The sequence below is a fragment of the Musa acuminata genome, chromosome BXJ2-5, assembly GCF_036884655.1.
Source record: "Musa acuminata AAA Group cultivar baxijiao chromosome BXJ2-5, Cavendish_Baxijiao_AAA, whole genome shotgun sequence".
Lineage (NCBI taxonomy): Eukaryota > Viridiplantae > Streptophyta > Magnoliopsida > Zingiberales > Musaceae > Musa > Musa acuminata.
In genome coordinates, this window is record NC_088342.1 from 39,334,155 (window position 1) to 39,356,715 (window position 22,561).

General features: G+C 36.9%; 3 protein-coding genes across 4 annotated transcripts; all 3 read left to right on the plus strand.

Moving 5' to 3' along the window:
- Positions 1-307: 307 nt before the first annotated feature.
- Positions 308-1,721, plus strand: LOC135612748 (uncharacterized). Its single transcript, XM_065109379.1, has 3 exons — positions 308-794; positions 880-1,065; positions 1,153-1,721. The coding sequence occupies exons 1-3, from the start codon at positions 366-368 to the stop codon at positions 1,447-1,449; spliced, it is 912 nt and encodes a 303-aa protein (XP_064965451.1). The 5' UTR covers positions 308-365; the 3' UTR covers positions 1,450-1,721.
- A 230-nt stretch (positions 1,722-1,951) lies between these two features.
- LOC135612747 (protein S-acyltransferase 10-like) lies at positions 1,952-9,363 on the plus strand. Of its 2 annotated transcripts, XM_065109376.1 has the most exons (11): positions 1,955-2,257; positions 2,342-2,456; positions 4,434-4,508; positions 4,618-4,689; positions 4,782-4,916; positions 5,847-5,880; positions 6,776-6,885; positions 7,670-7,756; positions 7,993-8,076; positions 8,931-8,996; positions 9,096-9,363. In XM_065109376.1, the coding sequence occupies exons 1-11, from the start codon at positions 2,173-2,175 to the stop codon at positions 9,268-9,270; spliced, it is 1,038 nt and encodes a 345-aa protein (XP_064965448.1). In that variant the 5' UTR covers positions 1,955-2,172; the 3' UTR covers positions 9,271-9,363. The 2 variants fall into 2 exon arrangements, with proteins under 2 accessions (XP_064965449.1, XP_064965448.1); XM_065109377.1 differs by lacking the exon at positions 7,993-8,076 and having other exon boundaries at positions 1,952-2,257.
- Positions 9,364-16,249: 6,886 nt separating this feature from the next.
- LOC103985784 (expansin-like A2) lies at positions 16,250-17,723 on the plus strand. The gene is made up of 5 exons (XM_009403614.3): positions 16,250-16,430; positions 16,522-16,631; positions 16,696-16,874; positions 16,976-17,108; positions 17,176-17,723. Exons 1-5 carry the CDS (start codon positions 16,307-16,309, stop codon positions 17,422-17,424), a joined length of 795 nt encoding a protein of 264 aa, XP_009401889.2. The 5' UTR covers positions 16,250-16,306; the 3' UTR covers positions 17,425-17,723.
- Positions 17,724-22,561: the final 4,838 nt, after the last annotated feature.

The following is a 22,561-nucleotide window of genomic DNA, read 5'->3' on the forward strand; positions in this document are numbered from 1 at the left end:
CCAGCGTTGATAAAGGGTTGCGTTGCTCTCTTCTACCTTGACGCAAAATCCGTTACCTACAAAGTCACCGATGGACCCCGCATTTCCTCAACCATAAAAGGGGTTACATGTGGCGCGCCGAACTGCGTACGACTCTCTGCGCCGCACTGAAACCCGCGAATCGCACGCACCTTTGCACTGAAGAAGAAACCGTTGACCAGATATTTACTGTCCCTGCTGTCAAAGTCAAACCCCTCTAAATCTGGAGCCATTAAGCATTTAAACCTCTCTCTCCCTTCCTCTTCCTCGCTATCTCCTACAACTGCAACAAAGAAGGGGAACGGAGAGGGAGAGATGAGCAGATAGCGAGCGGAGGAGGCGAAGCGATGATGCCGAAGAGGGAGTCGGACGCGACGAGCCTGACGTCGTGGTCGGCGACACAGTCGCCGCTGCATCGGCCCGTTTACTACGTGACGAGTCCCGTCCACTCCCACCACGACGCTATCCGTATCTCCTTCTCCCACTCGTCGCCCGGCGCCTCCCCGGTCCACCCCTACTACGACCCTTATCACCACCAGCGGTACAGCAGCTCCCCCATCCACCATTACCGCGAGTCCAACGCCCGCCTCTCCTCCTCCTGGCGTAAGCTCCCCACCCACCACCACGGCCCCTCCGAATCTGACGACGACAACGCTCGCGGCTCAATGGGCTGCTACGTGACTTGGTTCGTTCTGGCGTTCGTCCTGCTCTTCACCCTCTTCTCCCTCATCCTCTGGGGCGCGAGCTTGTCCTACAAGCCCCAAGTCATCGTCAAGGTCCCTGCCCGCCCGAGCCGATCCCGATTGGAACCGGAACTCGCTCCCCGTCACTAACAACGTCTTCCACACTGTTGATGTGCAGGACGTGGTGTTCCGGAACTACGATCTCCACGCGGGGACGGACATCACGGGCGTGCCCACCAATATGATCTCCATCAACTCGACGGTCCGGATCGCGTTTCGCAACCCGGCCACGTTCTTCGGCGTTCAAGCCTCGTCCACGCCTTTGGAGATATACTACTCCGAGTTCAAGGTCGCCTCCGGACACGTAAGCTTTCCTCCTCCTCTCGCGTACATTGTTTGAATCAAGGCCAAAGTTGCACCGAGCTCGAGGCGTTCTCCGATGCGCATGCAGATGGAGGAGTTCTATCTATCACGGGAGAGCCGACGCGTGGTGGTGGTGGCAGTGGCCGGCGTGCATGTGCCACTCTACGGCGGCGGATCGAGCCTGAGAAGCCGTGCCGACGGCGGCGGCGCCCCAGCGGTGGTGCCGCTGGAGCTGTCCTTCACGGTCCGGGCGCGGGCCCACGTCCTCGGTCACCTGGTCAAGGTCAAGTTCTACCACCGCGTCCGGTGCTCCGTAACCCTCCGCGAGGACCGGCTAGGCAAGCCCCTCACGCTCGCCAAGGCCTGCGAGTACCGTGACAGATGAGTTCCCAAGCTCGAACACTCTGGAGAGAGCGGGAAGGAGAGATCCGAATCGAACGGGTGGCGTGGGGCATGAGTTTCCTCGATCGAAGGTCGTCGGGCAATTGGCACGTCGGCCATTCCAAACCCGTGACGTTTCTCTTGTCGTCTAGTTCAGCGTCGCTTGCATGCTTCTTCAACCTCTACGCAGACACGCCTAATAAACTTTCACTATTACACATCATGGTAAAATAGTAATCGAGATGAGATAAACAAAGAAAATTATCTTTTTATTTATTTCTTGCGTTACTTTAGAATCCTATTAGGATCCCGTGCAACGATCACTTGCAAAATTAGCTCGAAGCATTCATCTTCGTCGTACACTTCAGCTGATGAAATTTATGTTTCCTCTCTTCGTAAACGTGGATTGATTCCATTGGCTTTAGTACTTCACCCTTGGTGGTCTTTGAAGACATGATCCGGCTCGCACCGTCATCCGGCCCGACGCGAGGGCGGACCCGTTTTCTAGAGTATTCTATTTTTATACGAACACCAAACACCATTTGGTACCACAAGTCTAACTAACACGTCCCCATGACGAGTTGTTTTGCGCGGGCCCTCGATTCACGAGGCTCCCGTTGCACCCTTTTGTTTTGGGTTTCCAGCACGTGAACCAACGGACGGACCGTGCCGTCCCCGATCTTGATTTGTCGCCTCTTCTGGCGAATCTTGGATTGCTTTGAGTCCGATGGCCGCCGTCGGCGTCTTCTCCTACGCCCGCGAGACGCTCTCCGAGAACTGTTCTCTGCTCTGTCCTGGCCTCTTCGATCGCGGTACGACCTGCTTCTCCCAAAAAGACCCCATCTTTGTGGGTTTCTTTGTTGGTTTGGTTGGCAATGTTTTGGGGTATTTTGCAGCGAGTAGATCTTCCTGTGGATTGAAGGCGGTGATAGTGCTGCTACATATAACGTTCGTAGGCGTTATCTTCCTCTTCGATGCCAATTTGATACGCAAGTCAAGGGAGGAGCCCTGGTAGTCTATGAAATCCCGTTCCCTCTTTGTTGCTATCATCATTATTTCTTTTGCTGTTTAGATTGTCAGTTTAGGTGTAGCAAAGATGTAATTTTTGTGGATATTATGTGGAAGAGAAGAAGAAAGGTTTTGAGTTGGCGGACTTGTAGATTTCGTTTTGTGATAAATGAAGCTCAAATTTTAGGAGCTCGTTTGTCTTTGTCAACTATTGTCAGCTCGAAACCGTTTCTTCGCTAGTTTTGAGCTTTAGGTTGCACCGAAGATGGGTGTTGTCAAGACTCTCTGTGTTTTGACCATTCAACTGTTGTCAAGTAGTTTTGGGCTCTGTGAATGGTTATTTTGATTGACCTAATAGGCATTTTACTTGGGTAGCATGTATCAAGATGGTATATATAATGAATGCCAAATTGGTGTATCTCTGAATGTGATGTCCCATTGAGAATGTGAGGCATTTGAGTGGAGATTGTAGCATCGCATTGTCTCCCTTGGGAAAGTACAGAAAGAATAAGCTTATTTATAACTTGATTGACTAATAACAGCCACCGTATATGGCTAGGACCATTCTGTGGAAATTATTGGATTAGCAAGTCAATCAGGTGATGACAATTATAGTATCCTAGATATCTGAGTTTTATGGAAATCTTTTTTTTCTTTAGTTCCGCGTACTGCACCATATTCCCTGTCTTTTTGCATGCATCAATGATGTTAACTGGTGTTTTAAATGTTCCATGTGGACCATGATGAGTGACAGTAAATTTGTGAGCAAATATGGTATTCATATGATTGTTAATTTGTCATAATGGTCATTCTTTTATTCACAGAGAGGCACATGCACTGTAGGAGGCAACAATGACGGGGTTGTTAATATTTTCATATCATCTGGGGTTGGCAATGCTGTACCAGCTGGCCACCTCTGCATTGATAACTGAAGAGAGTTGGCTCAAATATTATATTGTTCTTCAAGATTTAGGCTTTTCTTTCAAAATTTCCTAACAACCTATCTAGAGAACTCTTTCTTCTCCTTTTAAAGCAATGTAATGAGAGCAAACTTTATAACAGGTCAAAACCCTATAATCAAGTTGAAAGCATAAGAGTCCTACTGTAGTATAATTTTGATGAGTGAACATGCATTCATGATTCAACATCTAATAAAATTTAAAAAACATCCAATAAAGCATCTCTCCTGCTTGCACTTGTAATGTTCTGTTATGTAACACTTTATGGATGTCATGGTGGGCATTTTGATGTTATCTTCTCAGAAGGCTGTTAATATTTTCATTAAAAGCTGTTTTCTCCCTGAGATTGGAATTCTAATATTTTCCACTGAGAAATTAACTTGTTTCTTTTCTGATGAATTAGAATTTTGATACTTGTTATCTGCCTTGTGCACTACACAAATACATTGATATTATCTATGTTCAACCATGGTCTTTTTCTATCCTGCTCCTTGTAAGGTCCTCATCGCCACTTGTCTGTATGAGTTCTATTTTCCTCGTTTTCAGCATGAGAATGTAGTGAATCTTTCCTGCTTGACAAATAATTGATTCTCCTATTATTTATTTGTGTGTCTCTCACTGATGGCATTTCATCTGGAATGCAAATTGCAAGTTTACTGTGTTGAATCTCATGCATTTATCTTTGATTCCTTCCAACTATAATTTGTACATAAGTTTTGGTAGTGATTTTTATTTGATGCTATAAATAAGCTTGATGTGTTCTTACTAATTAGTTTATTTTATTTTGTTTGATGAAAATTTCTGCATTATTATCTGAACTTTGTCATTTTTGCTATTTCTTGTCTCTCAATCTTTAATGATAAGGCCATCTGCATTATTATCGTAATATTCTTTGGGTCAAAAATACTTATAGCTGTCACATTCTAGTTGTATTACCTTTTATTCTCTACACTTCTTGCTTGCTGCTTTAGTTAATTTATGTTACTTACCATTTTTTACCTTGAATGTGGTCCATTTGTAGGTATATCACAGTTTATCTGATGGTTTTTCTGGTTACTCTAGTTCAATATTTCTTTACATCTGGCTCATTCCCAGGGTAATGACATCTAAGCTTATCATGTTTGTCCTCTGAAAAATCACATACTGTTTTCCATCAGAGCAAAAGTGCCTTATGGGTGCCTCTTTTTTACATTCCTGCTTGTTAGATACATCATTGATGCAATGAGGGTGAAAAATGGCAGCAACACTACATTTATAAACTCACCAGCAATTGTAGAGTAAGATCATAGTCATTTCATGATTGTATTAATATGGACTTGAAGTTTTGTTGGCATCTTATTTTTTCTATCTTTCTAATGTTCAAGCAAAGACAGTCTAATGCAAGAAATGGGAACTTAGTTTCTTCCACAAGGAATAATCAGTTAGAAAGGCAAAATTCCCGCTTGCCTTCATTATCATGGGAAAAGCTAGTTATGGAACTCTACCCTCCTGGATCAGCCATCAGGTATATTATTATTATTGCAATGAGAAGCATATAATGTTACAATAATAACTATTTCAAGCTCATCTTTATATTATATTCTTAGATCACTAATTGTAAAAAGGAAAAAAGAAAAGGCCCACTAGCGAAAGTACAATACATGTAACTGGATCTGATGTCACTACCCTCTATTCGCCGAGGGAATGTCACTGAAAACAACAATGGAGAAGAGTGGAATGTGTAAAGACAAACCATGACCAAATATGGTTAGATTGAATGTTAGATTAATTGATATAACTTATAAGTAATCTTTTCTCTACTTAAATTTGGCTAGAATATCTGTAATTTTTTAATATTTTTGAGGATTTATAATTATTATGAAATATTGAAATCATGGTTCACCTTACTAGTCCATATCGGTGTACTGATCAGTTATTGGTATGGTACATACCGAGTTGTACCGAGCCATATCGAGCATATCGACACACAGTAAATGGGAGCATACTGATGTCCCGTCCATACTAGTCCCTTGTCAGATCGGTATGCACCGCTCATATTGAGCGGTATGTTGCGGTACGACGAACCTTGATTGAAATTTCACATATTGGTCTCATATTACTCCCTTCTTGAACTTGTATGATATGCTGCTCTGAATTGTACCACTTAGGTACAAAAAAAGAGGGAAGGCTCCAAAGACAAATGGACTAACCAGTGTCCTTTTCTAGCCCTAGTTTTTTGACCTAGATTTAATGACTTTTGAGTTGTTTCACTAGAGAGTTGACTGGTATTGGTCCAAATTGGTCAACAACATTACATAGATGGTGTGAGTGGCATCTTGTAATACTGTAGCCCATGGTATGTAAAGTGAAGTGTCTACATAATTTGTATTCTTATTTAAGATTTAATAATTGACCAATTTCAATTTCATTATGCATTATCATTTTGGTTTTACAGGAACTGGACTTGCACTTACTGTAATATCATTCAGGTAATATCTGATTTTTTTATAGTACCTCACTCGACAAGAAGTCTGCTTTGGAAAATCAATCTCTAGATTGCTTTTTTATTTAATATATCTGTATAAAATACTGGTACTTGCTTATCAGTGCTTTCTTTTCCTTTAGTTGTTCCAAACTTGTTGTCGCTATTTTACACTTCACTTGCACACGTAATAAATATGCAAACTTATCCGGTGCTTAATGTCAATTTTGTCTGTTAGTCAATCGATATTGTTGATCAACTGTATGATGAAAGTCATCATATTCTAGTCCATTCTAAACTAGACTCTATTTTGAAATTGTTTCAATTGATACTAAATGCATGCATGCTAAAATTTAAAGTATTTTGATATTTATAAATTGTTTACAATATCAAATGTTTTCTGTGCTCTTAAAAGACCTTTACATCTATTATATAATAAATCATGTTCACCTAAATTGATCATCTATATTGAACTCCATGTTTGATTTTCAAACCGAAGAATTGAAGCATCAATTCTTCTAGAAAAATACTAGCTCAGCTCTCTCTCCTCTCTGTTTCTCTCTCTTTATTCTATGTTGTGTTTATATTTATTTAGTTATTTAGATATTAAACTTAAGCTTGCCTCTGGATTCAAATGATGAAATTCAGGCAATTGTAAACAGATTCGCTTTGTACTTGATTTGTATTAGTTAAATGCCTGGTTATGCCCGAGACTTCTGAATTTGGTTACATTGCTATAGTATTTTTTGAACAAAGGTAGCACTGATCTGTGTTTAAGCTAATATCCATGGAAATATTTTCATTTAACCTACATGTTCCAAGCTAGCATCTCTGTTTTCATCCAATTGTACTTTCTATTTAAGTTTGCAATATATACTAAATGCTTTGCTACATATGTGCAGCCTCCACGCTCAAAACACTGTCATGATTGTGATAAATGTGTCCTTCAATTTGATCATCACTGCGTCTGGCTAGGAACTTGCATTGGGCAAAGGAATCACTGCCGGTTTTGGTGAGTTCACTCCAAAAGTGGATTTTTATGGTGCTATCATGTAAACTCATTGATTGCCATTGTATCTGGAATTCTATGTTAAAAAGAACATTTTATTACTTGAAAAAAAGAATGTTACTTGTGGTAGTTTCTGGCCCAGTTAATTTAATGTTTTTTTGCTGATCAATTATATTTTTATTCATGTCTTGCTGTAAGTTAGTTACATGATAACAAAGCATAAAATTGCATGCTTCTTGTGCATGTTTGAAGCCACTTTTTGAGATTGATTAATCCTTTGCCAAACTGAATATCGGAATTGCAACTGCTGCCATCATGCATCCACAATCGAGTCCTGTGACCTGATTCCTGTGAACAACTTGGCTATTTAACACCACATTGCCAAATGCTGACCTCTGATACTAGCATCATTTGACTTGTATCTTGGACTCTGTTTCCTTAGGTTGTGAGTAGATCATCTTTCATATTTATAAATTGTTATTTTTAATATTGTTCTTGTCTTTCTTAGTCTCCATGTTAATTTTTCTAATCTTAAATGCCTTATGGCATGCAAAGCTTACTGGGATTATGCTTCATATCATCTAACCGCATACAGCATTTTCCTTTTCTTCTACTTCATACATAACTTTTTTCCTTGCTGGACTTGGTTGTTTTGCTTGCGTCTTTACTCTCTAAAGAAATACATAGTGATGTATATATGTAATTTTGTCTGGTTGTTGTATTATTTTCTTTTATGGAGATTTTGTAGGTGGAAAACTAATGAATTGTTTTGGGAATCCATTGGTAGGTGGTACATTTTTGAAGAAACAATCCTTTGCATCTGGACTGTTGTATTATATATCACATTCTTGCGCTCAAAACTCATGAAGACATGGTATGGTTTCTCCCATCGAATAACTTGTAGTATCTAAAATTGAGTAGTTGATTCAGCCCTTGTTCAAACTGCATGTCCTTAAAAGTCTTAACAATTGCTGACCTTAACAATTAGTTTATGTCCCTTAACAGGAGAAATGTGAATTTGAGGGTTCTGACAATTAATTTTGTGTTCTAAGCCCTTGTTCTCGTACTTTGGAAAATTAGCACAACATCTGCTTAAAATGGCCTTTTCAGGTGGAAGGATTTAATTGCCATAGTACTGTTAACTGCATTGGTGTTTTCTGTCGTCTTTCTTCTTGTACTGCTCCTATTCCACAGGTAAGATCAGATTTCATGATTGTTGGAATTTTACATTTAATTGTAGTGTTTTTAGTTCATCACAGTATGCATTTAACCTATTTTTCTCCATGTAAGCAAAATCCGATATTATACTAAAGGTTCTTAGTGATTTATGTAGCTAGTATTTTGTAGAATTAGGTGAATGAGATTGGGTCTGCAAAAGGAAAATGCTCCCTGAAATATGTTCCCTTTGCCATGTAAAGGAATCAAAGTTCTCAGCTATGGATACTTCTATTTGGGAGATAGGTTTTCAGCCATGTCGTGTTCCTTCCACTTCTTTGTGTATGCTCTCAATAAAATGATCGACAACTTTGCACATATTTCTTCTTCTGCTCATTAAAGGTCCCTTTCAATTTCAACTTAGTTCCACATATCTCTGATCACTGCAGCCCATTGATTATAACAATATTTACTTTCATGAGAGGCATGAAGTTAGATTCTTATGGACCTTGTGTTACCCATGGAATTTGATCAATATCCATGTTTATCAATCTGGTCCTGTGACAAGTCTTAGATTTTTTCCTTACAGTTAACTTGGACCAAATGACACATTACCATAGAAGTTAGTTAGCTTTTTTTTTTCATTTTTTTGTTTCAAAATCGTTTACTAGGACCTAATTATTTGCTTTGTCTTGGTCTGTTGTGATTGTGACGGCACCTCGTGGTGAATTTGGATGAGGTTTTCTCTCCAGGTTGACGATTGGTTCAAATCAGGATTTCACTTGATATTCACACTTACCATCTGCATATAATACTTTGTGGAAGAATTATTATATGGCATCATAAACCCAAATGTTTCACTAATTTTTCTTTTTTGATGATCTTTGGTCCAGCTACCTAATGATAACAAATCAAACTACTTATGAAATGGCGAGAAGGCGGCGCATTTTGTACCTAAGGTATGAGCACTATTCTGGTTTCCATACCTCAGCTTATCATGATGACATCTCATTGCTAATTGTACTTATAAGCAGATACTGAATGTTTATGATTTGCAGGGGAATCCCAAAGAAGGTTCATCCATTTAGCAGAGGCATTTGCAACAACCTGTATACATCTTGTTGCTCCAGGGACAGCATGTACACTCTTGAAGCTGTCCCACCAATGGAGGAATTGGAAGCAAGAGCCAGACCTTACACTTGTGTGGACATCATTTCTTGCAAGTGTTGTTGATGAATTCTTGTTTGATGTTTCTTTGGCCTGCACTTGCTGTATCAAATGCTGTAATTCTCTCATTTAATATTTCTTCTCCTTGTGTTTTTGAAACACTTTGGTAAACATCTGCTTGCAGTGTTAGAATGTGTACCACATTAGATATTTCTCAAAATGGGTGAGAGGATTAGTTAGCCAAATAACTGTCTCTTCCCCCATTATACTTTTATTAGTAAAAAAGACTATGCATAGATTGAATGACGAAGTAAAAGCACAACAAAAAGAGTCATTTACCAGTGATTTTGCTTCTGATCATTTCTATGTTTGGCCTGGTCATTGATCTCTTCGTCTTCGTCTATGTATGTATGAATATGATCATTTATAAATAAATAAATATATATATATATATATTTATTTATATATATTTATATATAATAAAAATATCTAATAAAAGATTCATGAAGTTGATCCAATAAAGGTTGAACTTTTTTTTATTCGAGTTTTAGTAGATTTTAACCTATACATGTTAATGATGTAATTTTGATAAAGGAGGGTCAATGTAATTATTTGTCGATCGCTAAAGAGCTATCATTGATCACTGTAGTGGGCCATCTTAGATATATTAATCCGGTGATCGAAACCAATTAAATACTAACTTTTTACTAGATTGTAATCGACAGGTCTACTTGTTAATGATGATGTGGCATCCGACAAATACTCAAGAAGGCCTAACTATAGATCTGGCTTTATTATAGTAGAGATGAGATCCGCTGCCGCTGAGCGTGCGTGACGAGGACGACGACGACGCCGACATCGCGTGCCGACACCGAGCCCAGCCAGCCTGCCTGCCTGCTAAACGAACTCCCAATAGAAACGTTGGATTCTCATCGACAATTCATCGAGCATGAACGCGACAAACAAGAAACTACAACAACAGACGAAACGCCGTAATTGCCGCGACTGTAATCTCGCAGAACCCATCCAGCCTTTGTAATCTTGCAGAAGAACCAAGCAGAACCCAAACCTTTTCTTCTCGTCCATCCACTCTCTGCCGAAGTCATCGAGCCTGATGTGCTGTCCAGGCATTTTTACTTTGCCAACTCAAACTCAATCACCACACTCTCTCTCTCTCTCTCTCTCTCTCTCTCTCTCTCCATTCATTTGGAGTGACTGGGTTTTATTGATGCAGAAGCTTCTCAGCCCCTACCCACCCACGTCTTCCATCACGTTGCATTACATTATTTGGGACGTACCAGATGTTGGGTTCTGTGCAGGAGAGTGGTGTCATTGCCATTAACCTTTGTAGCCTTTATGGTCTTCTTCTCCATTATTCTCATGTACTACATGTTTTCGTGACCCTTTCTGACCCGTGCCAAGGATCCTCCACAGCAATAAGATAATCTCTACAAGTTCTCAGGACGTTTTTTTTTTTACCAGTGTAATAATTAGCTCTGTAATCTAATTTAATTAGATAAAAATATATTATAAATTTATTTAACCTTTAATTAAAACTATCGATTAATAAAAATATATATATATAGTCAATTTTTTTAAGATATGATCTTGATGAAAAGAACTTTTTTAATTATCATAATAGACCATCTACTTTTGTTTATAAAAAGATAAAATATTTTATGAATGAATCATTAAAAATTATAATTATAAATCTATTTTTAACCTCTATTAGTCTTTATTCTATTATTTATAGTAATACCATAAATAATAAAAAAAAGAAGAAAAGATAAATCTAGTTCTCTTAGTAGATCAACATCACCATAGTTTTCGGATTCAACAATAGTGCGTTTGCATATCACATAAAGTTTTTCTAAATGATATCAAAAGGTATTTAATTTTGATCTTCATCTATGATTATTTAATTTTAATTTTGGTATTAAAGTTTTCGCATAACAATATTATAATTACAGTTTTTATTCTTATAATTGGTATCAAAGCTAGTATTTTGAAATCAACTACTTTGATCATAGAAAAGTATCATATCTGTATTTATATATGTTTATAAGCACTCTTCACTTGTGAAAGGATGTTATCGATCTAGTCATTTGTCATGTTTGCCCTAATTGGCTGCTTGTGGGCGATGAACGTTTCCTCCCATGGGTGATCTATGAACGATAGAAGGATACGGGTGTTGGATGAAAGGATGTGCAACACTGCCATTGGTAGATTGTTGTTGAACGTCTAGGCCAAAGGTCATAGAAGGCTGAGCGATGCGATTACGGCCTCCATTAGTCATCGACCTAGTCGTGGGTAATGATTACACAGATGGTAGCATCATTGTATGCAACAACGATTGCTTGTGTACAACAACCTAGGCGATGCTATGGCGACCTGCCTTGGTCACCAACGTTGCACACGCAACAATGTCACTATGTGCACAACAAAGCAACAACACTACTACCTTTGATCGCTGGTTACAAAGCAAACAGGTCGTAGTTCACAAAGGTTGTGGCGGTATTGCTAGTAGCAATGTGCATCAAATGAGACATCGGAGGTTGCAGTTCCTAATGACTATACAATAACTATAAAGGTTATTGGTCGATTGTGGATACTGTGCGTAGTGAGAATAGTAGTGCGTGGGCGCGATGGCATGCTACGATGAATATAGGTGGTTGTCAGTCGACCACAGAGATAGTTCGGATTGGTCGTACATTGCGATGATGTGCGTGGGCGCGATGGCATGCTACGATAGTTGTAGGGGTTGCTGATCGATTGTGAAGAGAGTTCGAGCCAATAGCATAATGTGGCGACCATAGGGGTCACCACTTGGCCATGCATCACAATGGCAGTAGGCGGCGCACAAGCGGAGAACAACCGTGTATCATGATGACCATAGGCAGTTTGTAGGCAATGGACTGTTGCACACCGCGACGATCATAAATAGTGCACAAGCGACAAGCAATCATGCACCACGGTGACCGTATGCCTCCCGCAACAACGGTTGAGGAGAAAAAGTGTTTTTCAATCATTAGAAGACTATTTTACCCTTTAAATTCTTTTAATTCTAGTTGATGTCTCCTTATCAATTTTGCCTTTCAGAATCAAATATTTTTACTATATATCTTATCAAAACTATAATTTTATCGTTCAAAAATCAAATATTTTTTACTTATATCCTTAATTATAAAATTAACTAAATTTACTTTCTTTAATTAAATATTTTTATCAAACTTTATTTTAACTATATTTTGACTATTTGATTAGATTTAGATTTGATGAATCTCATGACCAAATTTAGAAAAAGTTAAAATTTGACTTTAGTTAATTTAATTTTGATTGGCATAATTGAGTTGATGTTTAGCCCAATTCTGTTAGCCTATTTTTGGGTAGCTTAATTCTAGACTTGCTCAATTAAATAAGGTTGATTGGTCTAATAGGGTTCCATATGAAATAAAAAAATATAAATTATAATTTTTTATAATTTTTCATATAACATATTAAACAAAATTTTGTCTGTGATAATTAAATTTTAATTATTATTCTTGGATATTTGTGTATTTATTCATATACATATATTTAAAATTATGAAATAATATTTGTTTTTTATACAAAGATATGATTTATGTTTTATCATGACTATAATTGTTATGTAAGTTTTTTTATATTGATTAATATTTAATTATTATTAAACTATTTTTATATAAATTAGATAATAAAATATTAAAAAATATTATTTATAACTTATATCCATAAGTTTTATTGGATTAGTAGTTGTTAAAATGACCTAGGATGATAGACTTATGAGGTATAAATTATAATAAATATTTTATAATTTATATAATATTTTAAACTATATTTTGTATTATTGTATTAGTCTTGTAACCATCAAGATAACCTAGACTTGACTCATAAAATTATATTAAAGAATTAGCCTTAAATAATATTAAAAATATTCATAATAACACATGTATTTATGAGATTTAGATAATCAGAGAATTTACTTTAAATAAGTATGCAATGGGGTAGGATAATACTATTTTAAATATCATTATAATTTAAGAATGTATACTCAAAAATAATAATACTATTCCACAAGGATGTATTTCATTCTCCATAAATAATTTTTAGTGAACACTCAATATTTTACTCTTAGATGAAATATTAATGATATCAATAGTTTATCATATTTCAAAAACTCAAAATATTAATGTTGTTTTATATTTTATGATGATACCTATTTCCACACACTCCAATGCTTCTAGTGTCCCTATACTCTCCGATTTAAATTATTCAAAATGGTCAAAGTATATGTAGTTTACATTGAGTTTATTAGATATTGACTTAATATTGTTTGTTGAAAAGCCTATAAACTTAATTGATGAAAATGTTATAGAACAAGTTAATAAAATGAATATTTGGAAAAATATTTAATAGACTTAGTATAATGTTTATAAGAATGACAATTGTGAATAACATAAAAACTTTATTACCACTTACAACTAGTGCATAGGAATTTTTTAGAACTACAAAAGATATATTTATCTACCGATAAGTCATGGGTTAGCACATTAATAAAGAAACTATCTATGACTGGATTCAGGATCACATCCTCAATATAATTGATAAAACTATGAAAATCAAAACATTAAGGATAAATGTGGATAAGTCTTTTCTCATACAATTCATTTTTAATTCTCTTCCTCCTCAATTTAGCTTATTCAAGATTTATTATAATACAAAAAAAGATAAATGAGATTTGAATGAACTAACTAGTATATGTATTTATGAAGAATTAAGGATAAGACATAAAAGATTTTATAATATTTTGACTACTACTTGAGAAGTTGGTAGTACAAAAAGAAAGTTTAAGTATCATCCACCAAATAAATTTATTGAGTTTGGAAATACTAAGTAGACTAATTAGAAGAAAGCCTTCATAGTAAAATGTATAAACCTAACCTTTGTATTTTTAAATCAAATATTATAGAAGTTCTTTCTGGATTCATTCTGATATTTCAACTCATGTTTCTAATATTGTGTAGGGATTTCTTATAATTTGTAAACCAAAAAAGTATAAAAGATTCATTGTTATAAAGAATTATCTCAGAGTAAAAGTGATAAAAGTAATAATTATCAGATACATCTAGAGACAAGTCATCTAATAGATCTTACAAGCATATGCTATGTTTCTATTTTTTTTTTTAATTTAGTTTCTCTATTTAGAATTAAAAATAGTATATTATCTTTATTTTAGTAATAATAAAGTTAGTATATTTTATGATTTAATTTTTATTTGAATCTTGAGTTCGTAAAAATATTAGTGACCTTGCAAACAAATATTGGATCGAAACATAGTTTCAATGATGAGAAATCTTTTATGGCACAAATGTTTGAGGTATATATTTAAAAAAAAATTAAAAGATTAATAAAGACTAATATTTTGAAAGATTTAGATTTGATATTTACATATATTACGAAAAGCAAACTAAGTATATAAAGTAAAATAACACAAGAAGTAAAAACTTATTTGAGATTGTTCATATTGATATATGTAAACCACTTTATATTCCTTGTTTGAGAGGTATTTCATTATATTTATAGATGACATATCAAGACATACCTAGAGTTGTGATGAGATATATAAAGGAAGTGAAATATTATATACTCATATATTGGAGATTAAATCAACTTAAAGTGACGAGATATTTAGATACTGATTTTATAAATTACTTCAATAGTAGAAAGTCTATTTTAGAATTCATAATATTCAGTTGGAGGGATAATTTTTTTAAAAAATATAAAATAATTACTTATTATATCATAAATAATAAAAGTTTAATTTATGACATGCTTTAAGATCATAAATCCAAACTTTATGATTATGAAATTTTTTCAACTTGATATGCTTGACTAAATTATCATGTCACTAAAGATATTTTATGATAATACCGTAGTATTTTTTTTTTCTAAGAATGATAAGTGCCTTAGTGGCTTTAAGATAAAACTAGATGATAAAAGAAAGAGCCTAGAAACAATAAGTATTAATTAAGAACTTGAGATCACTTTGATGATTGTTAATCCATTTGTTAAAATATTATAACCTAAAATATTTAAACAATATATTTTTAGATTGTAAGCAAGTCATAAAAAATATAGTGATGTATATTAAGTGGATACTCTTATTGTTATTTTTCTTACATAATTAAAGTTATTTATTTTTATTATCATATTTATATTTATGTATATATAATTATTGAATGTAATAATAAGATTATCTTAATAAGATAAATTAAAGAATCATTATAAACTATATAAGGAAAGACTAATAATATTATGATACATAAAAAGAATATGACATTGATAACATATAACCGGCTCATTGATAGTCAGATTTATTATAGTATTATTGTACATATTGGAGTTATTAGCTTGTTTTAAAAATTTATGATCATGTATAAAATACTTTCAAATTATGTATAATTATTTTTTAAATAAATATTTATTTTATTCACTTAATTTTTTATATTTTATCAATTAATAGGTAAGTGAGAGAATACTAGATTATATGATATACTTAATTATATAAAATATATTATAAATATGATTGAATTATGATTATAATTATCGATCATTAAAAAAGAAATTCAATTATGAGAGGATTCTTTATGAGATGACATTTATGAAAAGGACTCTCCCACCTACCAACAAGATCTTATAGGGATGTATAATTAGAAATTAAAATTATAGATTTATTTTTAATTTTTTTAATTTTTATTTTTATCCGTGATAGTAGTAGTCCGATAAATGATAGGAAGAGAGATAAATATGATCTTAGTTCTCTTCAACATCAATGTAATCTTGACAATGGTATATTTATAAATCAAATAAAATTTTTACTGAATGATATCCAAAGATATATAATCTTAGTATTAATAAGTTATTATTTGATTTCGATTTAGATATTAATTTTTTTTCACATAATAAAAAATAATTATAATTTTTATTCATATAACTCCAACCCGTGAGCTATGTCCGTCGCCCTTTCTCTTTCATATAGTGTCAAGGGTTTTCACCTTTCCCCATTCCCGACTTCTTAGTCCGCATGGGTGGTGGCACTGTCCTTGCCTTCTTCGTCCTCTCCCTTTCTATCCTTTCTGCTACAGCATGTGATCGGTGTGTGCATCATTCCAAGGCAGCCTACTCCCCCTCCGCTTCTGCCCTCTCTGGTTTGTTCTACCACTAACAGAGCTACTGTTTGAGAAGCCGCATCAATGGTCATCGTTTGATCTCTTTTGTTCTGCTAAACTTCGCTTACAGTCGGAGCCTGTGGCTATGGCTCCATGGCTTTGAGCTTCAATGGAGGTTACATTGCAGCTGGGAGCTCTGCCCTCCACAGAGAGGGTTTTGGCTGTGGAGCTTGTTTCCAGGTTAGAGATGAAACCTATTCTCTTCTGCAATCATAAATGGTTGAGCTTTTCTTTCACCACGCAGGTAAGATGCAAGAACAGAAGACTCTGTAGCACCGGAGGCGTAAGGGTGATCCTGACCGACCTCAGCAAGAGCAACACCACGGATCTTGTGTTGAGTCCCCGAGCCTTCACCGCCATGGCACGAGATGGCACGGCGCAGGAGCTCAAGAGACTTGGCATTCTGGATGTGGAATACAAGAGGTAGACGAAGGCACACCGCTATGAATTCCGGGAACTGCACACTGTGTTATGATCAAGCAGTCACATCTCACCACGAAGCAACCCACCGAATCACTTTTCAGGATCCCGTGCGAGTATAAGAAGCAGAACCTATCGATCAGAGTGGAAGAGAGCAGCAGAAGACCCGATCAGCTGGTCATCAAGTTCCTCTACCAGGGAGGCCAGACCGATATCGTGGCGGTCGACGTAGCCCAGGTACCGAGCTAGCATCGATTCGGTCCGGTTCAATTGGCTGAATCCAATTTTTGTGTTGAACCGGCAGGTCGGATCGTGGAATTGGCGGTTCATGAGCCGGGAATACGGTCCAGTATGGAGCACGAGGCGGGCGCCGGCCGGGGCGCTGCAGTTCCGGATGGTGGTGACGGGCGGCTACGACGGCAAGTGGGTGTGGGCCGAGAAGGCGGTCCTCCCGGCCGAGTGGAAGACCGGTTCGATCTATGAATTGGGGGTTCAGCTCACTGACATTGCTCAAGAGGGCTGCTACCCCTGTGACACTCGAGAATGGAAGTGAGGCAAGCAAGCCTGTGTCCTACAAGAAACAGGTGAAGAGTAGCCTAACCTATTGGGGAATGGGGATATTCCTTCAGACATGTGATGGTGGTTTGGTGTCAAGACGAAGAAGAAGGTGCCAAGATTGCTCACAAGAAAATGACTTGCCACCTGCTGGTCTATTGCTGATTCCTTTTCAGTCTTCAAGCTGCAACTTTGTTCCTAATTTAGATGCTTACTTCATCAGATGTGGGTACTATTAGACATTTGAGATGTTAGTGGTGGGTTAGCTTGGGAGCCTTCGCACATGATTCTTGGACACATTAGTTTGTCAACACTGTATCAGCGAGTTGCAGTAGGTGGTGGTGGTGGTGGTGGTGGTGGTGTGTCGTCGTAGCCTCATTTGGTCCATGTCATTGGGAGGATGACGAAGGAGACATAGGAACTAAATATTTAGTTAAACGTGCAAAGAAATATTCATCTCTGAAAGGAAATTATAAGCATAACTATAGATTGTGTATGTTAATACTGAATCGAATAAAGTAGAACTTAATATTCAGATACTTCATTTGAAATTTGTTCACGTTGACTGACCTCAGACTTCACAGTGATGAGAATTTGAGGTTTAGGGATGATATGAGTAGGCTACAGGTTAGGGATAATATGGATCATGTAAGGCCCCATCGTGATACAGCAGGGACCAGCTTTCGGCCCCTGTCTTCCTCTGATTGAGATCTGTGAACGACTGCTGAAACTTTGTGGCCATGTTGAACTCAACCGTGAAGAACTTATCCTAGTGATCAATTCGATCGTCTGAAGGTGCTCTTGGAATCACCTGTGACTGAAATAATCTTGGTTTTTGTCGATCAAACAAAAAGAGTGTGAGATAGGTGACATGATTTACCATAACGATGGAATTAGATTATAGTAAATGGCTTTCTCAGAAGTTGGAAGAAGAAAGAATTCAATGAGAGATCATCATTTTAATTGTTACCTTTTGTGGAGGAGTTCTTTTCATCTCTCTAAACCCGTGGAAGGGGAAAGGTGCCTTGCTCTACTTCACAATAAATAGAAGTGGGTGTTATCTTACTATTTTTGTTTTAGGAAAAAATATCGTTGATATTTTCATAAGCACAATGTGGTCCTAATCTGTATGCAATGAGTCATCCAGAATAGGATATGATCTTTCTAGGCTCGTTACTTACACAAAGACCGAGGTCGAAGATTGCTTTTCGAGTCGATCCTTCCGATGCTTAAGTTAGTACCGAAGTCCCCTCCCTTTTAATATGGATTTAATGATATATTTTTATACTGATTTTAAAGAGAAGGAATATCTCATAAAGATTTCGCATGAGAGATAGTTCGTAACCGACCCGAGCTACCCGCTAGACCTCTGAAAATATTCCTACGAATATTTTGTAAGAGAGGCAGCTTGACAGGTTAGTAACTAAGCCGAGCTACCTTTTAGAATTCTATCCACACAGGTAGGAGGGTGTTGGGTTTCTTGGGCCTTTATCTTTCTATCGACCTTGCGTGTCGTTGATATGACGAATGGTGATTAGTTGATTTTATATTTCCTATCAATTTATATTAAGCTTTTGTAGCAAATTTAATTGGGGAAGAATTCATGAACCAAACATACTGCCAAACTTCGATTGAAAGGTCCAATCCATATTTGGGTACTTCAAATTGTCATCGGCCGATATGACTCTGAATCTTGCTTAAGCTGCATCAGTTGATTGACCTCCGTAAACATAATCATCGGCAAATCTTTGGAAGCTTTACACCCTGCAATTTGGGAGCTCTGGATCTGATTAGCTGTGGATACAGAAATGAGCATTATGGATCTAACAGTAGATTATTTCCTTTACTTTGTTGGTTAATCTGCATTAGCTATATGAACCTTTTCTTGACATCTTTATTACACCATTAGACTTGCAATGTAGCCTGTGTCAACTATGTTCTGTAAACTTGTTATGATATTTTCATGTATATATTACAAGAACATTAATTATCGGATACAGCTAGTTCAGTGGAAGTTCATGAGGAATTACTTGAGCATTCCAAGGATGGAAAATGGCCAGAGAGAATGCAAAAGTTCCACACAAGTTTCTTCTGATGCCAGTTCCAGCAACTTCCATTGATGCTCAGACATGTTCATTGAAGCTGAGGTTGATGATGTTTTCTTTCAAGTCGACAAGGCATTTTATTCAGCTACCAAAATGGATAAGAATAAGCTCATATGCATGTCTTGATCATACCAAAAAGGATCTTTTAGGATCAGCACAGTTTAGGAATGGAATTTATCAGCATGAAAATTCATATGCTGGCCATAACCAGTAGAAGGTTAGGGTTTGCATGTGGCCAAAAGTTTCTACTATGACATCCACAGCCGAAGCTTTGCTCTCCATGGATTGGTGTTGATCCTATTCGCACTCTTACAAACTTCTCAGCTTGGATCATACGAAGCTCAGTCTTAAAATTCTCACTTCCAGTTTTGTCTGACTAAAATTGTCTGCAATGGGAGTGAAACATATTCTCATGAATGCATTCCATGAGACCAAAAGCTCCTAAATCACTCAGAAGCTGAAGAAGATACAGCCACAGAGGCACCAACTGGCAACCCTACTTTTCTTGCATCATTTGGGAACCACAGCCACCATGATCTCCACTGGCATTTGGGAACCACAGCACCATCAAAGCAGGGCTACTAAATAACTTGGAAGAGGCCATTCACACGCGAGGCATGGAACCTTTTGGTGTCATCTTCTCCATGGATGAGTTGTGTGTGCCCAGTGGAATAACAGGTCCAGATTTAACTTTTTTGAGTGCATCACCCCACTCTGCAGTGTTGGTTGGTCCAAAAGTTACCTTTTCCTACAGTATAAAAAAGTCATTCTCGGTGGAGTATAATTTATGTTATATATGCTGAACAATAATTGATTATAGAACTACTGTTGACAAGGAAGTGAAGGAAAATTCTCCTCTATATATATATATATATATATCCTTGGCTCCATCACCTGATCTCATTATCCTCACTTGTTGCATAAGCAACCAACATCCTTTATGTCGCCTTAGTTGTTGTCTCCCTTCCCCTCTATCTTGGATCTTTATTTTATTCTTGTTGTTTATATCTACTGCACAAGTGGCTAGCGTTGTCGTCTATGAACATCATACGAGAGTTGTTGTCATCTCTACGAACTCCATAAAACCCTTGTTGTGCTTGTTCATAACCCTTGTGTGAGAAAGGAGAGGACACAAATGTGACGATGGGTCAAGGTCTGTTATGATGACAGTGATAATCCTTGCGTCCCCTTCTTTCTCGCACAAAAGCTATGAGCGAGAATGACAAGGGTCGCATCACCTATGTGGCCCCTCCTTTCTTGTGCCAGGGTGAGGCAGGTCCAACGGGAGCCGATAAGATTTATAGAGGTCACTATTGATTCGACAGGAGAAAGGGGAGGAGAGGTGATGGCAAAGGCGGAGGCGAGTTCGACCAACCAAGAATAAAATTATTTTTTTCACACAATAAGAGATGTTTTTTGAGAAATTTTAAAAAATTGAGATGCTAATTTTTTAAAAATAATTTTATTTTTGAGAATTCAAGAATCTTTTCTTGGTCGGAGAGTTTGAAAACATAAAACTTGTTTAACCTTCTTGGCACAATAAAAGATAAAATTATATAAAATATATTATAGAATTGATAATTCCTCATGATTTAAAGAGTTGGGATTAGTGACAAATTGGATGGACCTTATCAATATTAAAACAAATGATGTAACATTTGTTTCTTTTTGCAAATTATTGTTTTCTTATGCGCATACATAAAACCATCATACATTGACATTCTGTTCAGAAGCCATAAATCAGTGTGTTTAGCACTTTGTAAAGACCTTTCTTGAATAGATTATTTTTCTTTCTCAGAGAAGCTAATGTTTCTTTTCTTTTTTCCTCATCCTTTTTTAGAGAACTGAAGACTACAAAGTTTGGACATGAATAGTGAAAGTATTCAAAAGCAAATGCTGATAGTTTTGAACAGCCCAACAGCAGCAGAACAGAAGCAGTTGAAAGAAGAATTTTGGCTTCTTTCCATGACAGAGAAGTCAAGAAATTTTCTTTTTCTTGCTTTACTGTTCATATACAACTTTTTTTTTTTCCAATCACAATCAATTTCTCTGTCAAGGTTACATAGAACAATCATTGATTGTGAGCTTTGCACAGCAGCAAGTAGTGAAAGGACTCCAATAGTAAATGCTGAACAGGAGCAGAGCAGGGGCCATAAAAACTGTACCAGTTAGAAGCAGATGAAAAGGAAAGGAAAAAAAAAGGGTAAGAACCACTGTAGGTGGTCTTTTACTGCCACTTAGCTTTTACTCTGTACCTGTTGTTGTCTTCCTCTGACATCAACCACAATTACCAAGGATCATGGTGTCTGCTATCTGCACTGGGCTCCATGGCTCAGAGCTCAATGCTTCTGACATCCATTTGGTCCTTCCTTCATGAGGCTTAATTTTGGGAGTTGATAAAAAATAATCTTTTCTATTCCGAATCTCAAACTGAGCCCAAAGTTTTGACTCGAAGAGCAAAGACATCAATCTTCAGATTAACTCCATCGACCAATCTTCAGATTAACGCAACCCAGCAAATCCAACAAACATTATCCCAAAAACTTCTTCTGCTACAACTTCATCCGAAATTCTGTAGCTGAACTGATGCTTCCGATGAGAACAGTGAGTGAAGCCAGCAACCCACCATCTCCATCGGCATCAAAGTCTTCTTGTATTACAATATTATCCCAACATCCTAAGCTGGACTGAGACTTAAAGTCGAAAGCTGGACTGAAACCTAAGTCGAAAACAATAAAGATATCAAGCATTGACATTGATGTCTTTATTGTTTTCCAACTTTGCCCGTTTGCTTCTCCAAGCATTGAAGGCCAACACGGCGAAATGAATCTTGTGGATCCCTAAACCTGCTTCGGTTTGTGAATCCTCTTGCGGTGCCGACTCTTCTTTCAAGAAACAAGAATAAAAAAAGAAGCTTTCGATGCACACTTCAATGCTGGGAAGGATCAATTGACAGCCAAGGAATGCCGGAATGACTCAATCATCGATCAGCAACACTACAACATGGCCATCACAGGCTGTGCATGGCCA